The sequence below is a fragment of the Phalaenopsis equestris genome, unplaced genomic scaffold (assembly GCF_001263595.1).
Source record: "Phalaenopsis equestris unplaced genomic scaffold, ASM126359v1 Scaffold000297, whole genome shotgun sequence".
In the NCBI taxonomy this organism is placed as follows: Eukaryota; Viridiplantae; Streptophyta; class Magnoliopsida; order Asparagales; family Orchidaceae; genus Phalaenopsis; species Phalaenopsis equestris.
Window position 1 is genome coordinate 4157795 of NW_018164739.1, and position 8024 is coordinate 4165818.

Genomic DNA, 8024 nt, shown 5'->3' on the forward strand with positions numbered 1-8024 from the left:
TATATATATATATAGAGCAATTTTGATAATCATTGTTAAGTGAGGTGTATTTTTTTTTTACTGTTCTAAAGTGATTTTTTTTTCAAGTATCAAATATATTGCTATGACAGTTTTATTGAAAACAGTATTGCTGCACAGGGGAAGAATGATCATTTATCCAGAAATAACTGCAACTCAGTTATTTTTCAACAGTGCAAATTAAACAGCTTATTTAGTTCAGCTACTTCTAAGCAGCTTATCTGCGGCACTTGCTTAGCAGCAACTTATTAATAAGTTACAAACAGACCCTTAGTTACATCCGGAGAGATGTGCTTGTAAACAGACCCTTAGTTAAATCCGGAAAAATGTGCTTGTACTAGATCTAATCTAAATTTAGTATTCAAATGTGTTTTAGTGTCTCTCTAGTTAGATTTTCATTTATATGATAGAATAAATACGTATGGTCTGGACAAAAAATTTTTAGTTTTCATCAAATTAGTGATACCTTCAGCTTGCATTTGCAAATGCTATGATTGCTACTTCCATTAGCCTTCTGCGAAGACTCTTTTTTATTACATAATAATCTTCATTGACTTGCTAATCCCAAATAGTTGGGATGAGGATGATCATAGATTATTAAATTTTGTTAACTTAATTATTTCTTTATTTCACTTTTTACTTTTAAACTAAGTTACGAAGTGCTCGTTTTTAAATTAAGCATGAATTATTTTAGTCTGTATTGCTTTGTTTAGGTTTATTTTAACAGTTTTTCTTCTTTTCTGTTTTCAGGATTTAGCCTTTGATCTGTCCCTTTCGGCTTTGTTGGGGGATAACGTCTATAATTTTGGTGAATTGCTAGCTCATCCTATTGTAAGTTTGATTTAAGTATTTTAATCATAATCTCTTTATTTATGATCTGATCCTAATCTGAATTTAAACTAGTCAAGTTTTTTGTTCATAAAATTGTTGATTAAGTGGACATAACTTGAATGTTTCAGTGCTAGATAATCCATTGCGTTGGTTCATTTACATAGCGTGTTTTTTGTGATTCTTGGTAACTTTGAAGTAAGGAGAAGATATTGGACATTAAGGGTCTGTTTGGGGCAGCTGTTGATTATTTATAATCTGTCAATAAGCAGATTATTTTGATAATCTGATAATCTGCAGATTATCTGAATAAGTTGGCTTGTTGTTTGAGGCAGCTTATTCAGAACAGCTTACTGGGAGCTGTTGTTGAATAAATGACAATTCTACCCCTATTTGGTTAAGCAGTTTGCAACAAAACTGAAATTAGAACAAAAATATATAATACAAAGTTCAGAAATCGTCACAGATCAGTTCGAAAGATAACATACAATAGTTGTAAAGAGAAATAAGTAAGGAAGACATGAAACATACTACAAACACCTAAAACAACAGTTTCAAGTTTATCTAGATTATTAGTTCCCTGTACTTTCATGGATCAATGCTTTGCTTAAGGAAGAGTTCAGTGTTAAAAACAAAGCAAAGCATTTCTCTATATATATATATATATCTGGCTTGTTGAAGTATATTTCTGATGTCATTCTCTCTGGTAAAAAAACAGTTTCAATGAAACAATTCGTTAAAATGGATGGGAAGGAATACTAGCAGCTACAAGGAAATAAACAGAAACAGTACTAATGTCGAAGCAAGGCATGAAGGGTCATCAGGTGAAAGGAATCAGGTATACCTTGGGAAAGGATTGCAGGTGAAAGGATCCCAGGGAAATGAATGAACTTCAAGGATCCCAGGGGAAAGGAATCAGGGAAAGGAAACGAATGAACTTCAAGGATCCCAAAGGAAAGGAATCAGAAAGTCTAATAGAAATGCTAGGCTCGCGTGAAGGAAGGATGGATATCGGATATACCTTGCGCCAATTCTGGAAGGGTGAACCGAGGGAGCAGAGGAGAGGAGCGGAGGAGATCAATTCTCCTCGAAAGGGCGAGCCGAGGGAGATCTGCGAGGCGAGGCGAGGCGAGGGATTTGCGATGCTCCCTGCGAAGGAGCGGAGGAGATCGAGGGAGATCTGCAATTCTCCTTTCCGCGAGCCAAGCGAGGCGGCGATTCTCCCAATCGAGGGAGATCTGTGACGATTCTTCTAGGGCGAGTCGAGGGATCTCCGAGGCAAGGCTGAAGAGGGGGCGCGACGATTCTCCAAGGGAGGGCGAGGGAGATATGCGGGGCAGAAATTTTTTCCCTAACGCAAAACTCATACGCGGAACGCAGGGGATATCCTGCTTGCGAAGATAGAAAGAAAATTGCGATCAAAATACGCAGCGGCACCAAAAATCCAGAGCCATCACGATATTTAAACAGTAATGCGGCGTTCGGAAAACGCTGTCGCACTCTATAAGCTGCCCCAAACGGGCCCTAAGTATGGAGTACTTCTGGAAAGAAATTAAAATAGCGGGTAAGAGTTTGAACTGCAGCTCAGAGAAACATAGAAGCAGAAACCGGAATAAGTAGAGAAGTCCAAATGGGTCGAAAAGAGTAAATGATCGAAATAGTCCCGACTTTTTAGATGCATTTAGTTTAGTATTAGAATTCTTGTCAGGTGCTTAATTTAGTCACTCAATTTAATAAATCTAAACCAATTTGATTCTATGATAATATTTATTGTTTCTTTGGACAAGAATTGATAAAAGTTTTTTTTTAGAGTATTTTAGGCTTTTTTAGGTCATCTCACAGCTTAATACCAACTCAAATTAATAATATTACTCTCTTGGAAAGTTTCCCTCCAATAATTTCGTTCATAAAAACAGAAATGAAGGGAATATTTTTTAGTGATCCGATAGTGAACCACGATGCATGATAGGTTGGAAACGAGGATAAAAAATACCGAACAAAACTTGCGGGATAGGAACACGAGCGTTGAAAGATGTTAGATCCTACTTTTTAACAGCAAGCTGATAAGGACATAGTTAAAAGGTAGTAAATTTGAAGCATGCGGTGGAGTTTAGAAAGATAGGGACATAGATTTGATATAGGCTATAAATCTGGTGATAGACGAGCGTATGGGTGATGATGAAGAAGATGAAATGGATAATAGCAAAGATTATAGATTATTTTAAGCTATATATATTATAAACTATAGTAGTTTAACTAAACTACTATAGTTGAGCCATTTAAACATGTGTTTAGGGCAGTCATTTTAGATCATCTATTTAGCAAGTATTTGAATCTTGGAATGCCGCAAAACTTGAAGACTTAACCTAGTTTTTGTAACGGAAGTCTCTTTTTAATATTAAAAAAGAATTTATTATCATTGGAGTAGCTATTTTTTATCCTTCAAAGCCTTCACTTGGGCAAGCACGGCCTAGGCTTTTCAAGTGTTTAAGAGCCATAATTGCGCCAGATATAAACAGTTTTAAAACTCTGGAGATTTCTCTTTTCCTAAGTTGCTTTATACTTCAACTTCAAAGCTCTGTGCTTCGCAACTAGTTGCACAAATATTTATTTTGTTTTCCTCATACTTCTCAGCTTAATTTTTTATTGCAGATCAAAAGCCTTCTTGGGACAAAAGCAGAGTGGATATACCACATATTACAGGCATTTAACACTGGCAATTTAGCTCGCTACCAAGAACTTTGTAAAGTTTACAATTCTGCATTGAATGCACAACCGGCACTGGTAGCCAATGAGGAGAAGCTTTTGGAGAAGATAAACATTCTCTGTTTGATGGAAATCATCTTTAGGTATAATTTTACACGCCATATATTAAATTTATGGAAGATTTACATGCATTCCACTCAATTCCTATGTATTTACATATCTAACCCCTAAACTTCAATTTTTACATCTTACTTTAAGTTTAAAGTGGTATTTTGATGTGATGCAAAATATTTGGGTGGTATAAATGCCAAAAAGTAAAGTTTAGGTGATATGTAGATACATAAAAATTGGGCGTTATTATGCATGTAAATATGCCCATTAAATTATTTTTGGTCTCAAGTTACACAAGCGCTTCTATTGTTAAAGCATATTCCACTAAAATTTTCTTGTCTCCTTATTTGCGCTCTTCAGTCGACCTTCCGAAGACCGGACAATTCCACTGAAAATCATTGCAGATCGGACTAAGCTTGCCATAGAGGATGTTGAGCATCTTCTCATGAAGAGTCTATCAGTAAGTTTGTAATTTTCTTAATTCCTTTCTAACATGCTTCAAATCTATTAAATTATAGGAGTGTAAATAAGTTGAGGTATGAATACGTGTGGGAACATGTATTTATAGAATCAATCTATTATTAAATTGAACTTGGTCTAACAAGTCGTCATTCATGCCCGACTTGTTAAATATACGAGCTTATAAAAATTGCTCGAATGCAAACAAATTACCGAGCAATAAACAGTCGAACACAAAAAGTTATTTTGACAATCATGATTTCTCTTATTCTATATATAGGTTCGCCTCATTGAAGGAATAATAGATGAAGTGGAAGGAAGAGTGCATGTGTCATGGGTACAACCTAGGGTTCTTGGAGTTCCACAGATCCAATCTTTGCGCGACCGGCTTGATAATTGGGTCAGCAAGGTGAGAACCGCTTTGATATCCGTGGAATCCGAGCTGCCGGATCTTGTGGCTTTTTCATGAGACCCAAATCTGATAAGTAAGAGCTATGAGTATTCCATCATTATTTCTTCCATGCAAGAAATGATGTTATGATTGGAAGGAGAGCAGAAAATGGAAAGAGATGCTACTCTATTTATTCAAGGTGGGATGGGATCAGCTCTCCAAAGTTCATTTAATAAGAGTTAAAACTAGAAACATGCATACACAGAGAGAGAGAGAGAGAGAGAGCAGAGGGAATATTATTCCTTTTACTTTTTTATTTATTGTCAGTTCTGTTGACTATTTTTCTGTGATCGGAATTTTATTTATTTTTGTTTTTTTTTTAACTTGGAATATCAACTGTCGCTTTTTATTTTTTTTACTTTATTGACCTTTTTTTTAATTTTTAGAAATATAAATTATGCTAAGATTGGATTGGCAAAAATATGTTGGTATCCACCTTAGCATAATTTTGCCAATCATATTATGCTAATCCACTTTATTACATATCATATTATGTAATAAAGATTAGACCTTTCATGCATAGGTAAGGTGGTATGTATGTAAAAATTGATGTTTAGGTGTTAAATATGTAAATACGTAAGAGTTGAGTAGTACGTATGATAATCATCTCAAAGATTAATATTTTGCTCAGTAAGCAGAGTACCAACACAAGATGAGAATCCACCTTCAGCGAAATGTTCGGGGCAAGAGTAAAAAAGGGAATTGACATGCATAGCACACAAGTCTTATGTATTTTACATTTCTCGCACCTAAACTTTCATATTTACATACGTAACACCAATGCATGGAATAATGTATTTCAATTTTAAAAAGTGGTGACCGTGCTTTCATGTGATCTTGAGGATTTGAGTGTTGTGTGTGTAAATATGAATATTTAGGTGTAATATATAAATATATATATAAATTGTATGTTATTTATGTAATACATAAAGATCCTAAACAGGTAAGATGACATTTGCATACATACCATTCAATTCCGGTGTATTTACATGTCCGACTCCCAAACTTCAAATTTTACCTACGCATGAGAAGTTTAATTTCACTTTTTAGAAGTTAAAATGGGTACTTTTTATGTGATATGAAATATTTGGGTAGTATAAATGTAAAAAGTAAAGTTCATATGTTAGATATGTAAATACTAAAATTATCACTGGTAGTTTTGAAGCAACCAAGTATGGTCAATATTATCAAATTAACTTGAATGGCATAACCTAGCCATCAAGCATCTTTAATGTTATGAGAGCCGAAAATGAATCAACCTTATATAAAAAGATAAACCAAGTTGCATTAACATTCATTTTTCTTTGCAAAAAGGTTAATAGTACGGTCTTTGAGTTACAACTTGGATGGGGATTGTTAGAGATTGTAGTTTTTTGGGAGGGGGGAAATAGTTATGCTTCAATTTCATAGAATAATTAATAGTGGAGTTAAGCCATATTACAATAGAAATGAAAATATTATTGTTGAATTTCAATAGGGTTACAATGACGACTCTTCAAACAGGAAATAAATGATTACAGACATAAACGACACAATCAAACGCCCCTAAAGCGTGTCCCAAGGGTGGAGGTCAGCAAGGTGGATTGAGATGGTTTGCAGGGGTCGCAACAACAAAAGAATGTTGGTGGTAATGAGGGGAAAGTGTAGAAATGTATGGACAACAAGTATGGAGGTTGTCTTGGGAGAGCGGTGGTGGATAGCGATGGGAAAGCAAGAGGAAAGCGTTCCCTTACTGTACTTCCCTCTTGCTGTCCGAGAGGAGGGAGCGACACAGTGGGAACAACAGGGAGGAGGTGTGGTTTGGGCAACAACAAAGTTGGAAGGAAGTGAGAGGCGTCTGGGAAACGAGGGCGAAAAAATACAGCAAATGGAAGGCTGTTATGGCCGACTGCAGTAATATACAGAGACGGGGAGGAGAATGTGGAAGGAAATAGGAGAAAGATATTCACCACCTCGGGAGAGATACAGTTGAAGCACCACCCAATCTTTCGGATACAACCGTCAAAGGATGGATGTCAGTGGTTGTCCTAACATAAATTTAAAATAAAACTCACCAAAAACTACTTATCCAAACCCCAATACACACATATATAGGGAAGGAATAAAAAAGAACAAAATCTAATAGAAAAGAAAGAATAAGAAAGGAAAAATGAGATTGTTTCGGCAGCTCAACTCCCATCTCTTGCTATATGTTCTCTCGCGGTACTGTAGTAGCTACAGCACCGTGAGAAAATTGTTTGGAAAAAAGCTTCTGCATCAATTTTTCAGGGTTGTGATAGCTTCAACTTCATTTATCGAAGCTTCAGGCTCCTCATTGCACGGATTCAAGTCTCTCAAGTTGAAGGTAATGGAGATATTGTAATCCCATGGTAGGTCGATCAAGTATGTGTTGTCGTCCCAAAGCACATTCTGGTAGAATAGATATTCATCCTCTTTTGGAATAACCTGAGCTGACACTATAGATAGATGAGTAGTCTCACAAAGCAGTTATAGAGAAGTGAGAGGTGATTGGGAACGATAGCGACAAAATATAGCAAATGGAAGGTTGCTATGGCCGGCTGAAGTAATATACAGAAACGTGGAGCAGCGGTGGAGAATGTGAAAGGAGATAGGAGAAAGATATTCACCACCACGGGAGAGATACAGTCGGAGCACCACCCATTTTTTCGGATACAACACTTGAAGGATGGATGTCGGTGGTTGTCCTGACATAAATTTAATATAAAACTCACCAAAAACTACTTATCAAACCCTAATACACACATATATAAGGAAGGAATAAAAAAGAACAAAGGATAATAGAAAAGAAAGAATAAGAAAGGAAAAATGAGCTTGTTTTAGCGGCTCAACTCCCGTATCTTGCAATATGTTTTCTCGTGGTACTGTAGCAGCTACAGTACCGTGAAAAACTTTGTGGAAAAAAAACTGTTGCATCAATTTTTCGATGTTGGGGTAGCTTCAACTTCATTTATTGAAGCTTCAGGCTCTTCATTGCACAGGGTCAAGTCTCTCAAGTTGAAGGTAGTGGAGATATGTAGTCCTTTGGTAGGTTGATTAAGTATGTGTTGTCGTCTCAAAGCACATTCTGGTAGAATAAAAATTCATTCACTTTTGTAATAACCTGAGCTGACACTGTAGATAGACGAGTAGTCTCACAAAATAGTTATAGAGCCATCATATTTGAAAAATGCTTCTTTGACTCCTCGTACTCAGCAAAATATAGTTGATAAACCAGTATGTTAAGAGAAATTAACTTTGGGGTGAAATCTATGGTAGTCTGCACCACACTGACGTATAACCACTCAAGAGATGCCTCCTCTTCTTCTTCTTTTCTGAAGAGATCTGGATCCCATTGTAGGATATTTCTTCCTACAATGTTCCTAAAAAGATTTCCAGCATTGTGGTTCATCCATCTCACCTGATCAACTTTCAGTGGGTATACTGCTAAACT

General features: G+C 36.1%; 1 protein-coding gene across 1 annotated transcript in view; it reads left to right on the top strand.

The window, feature by feature from the left end:
- The window catches only part of LOC110025402 (26S proteasome non-ATPase regulatory subunit 13 homolog B-like), a 19055-nt gene extending 14166 nt beyond the window's left edge, over positions 1 to 4889 (top strand). Inside the window, exons 3-6 of the mRNA XM_020725859.1 lie at positions 769 to 849; positions 3499 to 3695; positions 4024 to 4123; positions 4403 to 4889. Coding sequence (XP_020581518.1) covers positions 769 to 849; positions 3499 to 3695; positions 4024 to 4123; positions 4403 to 4591 — 567 coding nt within the window. The 3' untranslated portion in view covers positions 4592 to 4889. The remainder of the gene's footprint in view (positions 1 to 768; positions 850 to 3498; positions 3696 to 4023; positions 4124 to 4402) is intronic.
- Positions 4890 to 8024: the final 3135 nt, after the last annotated feature.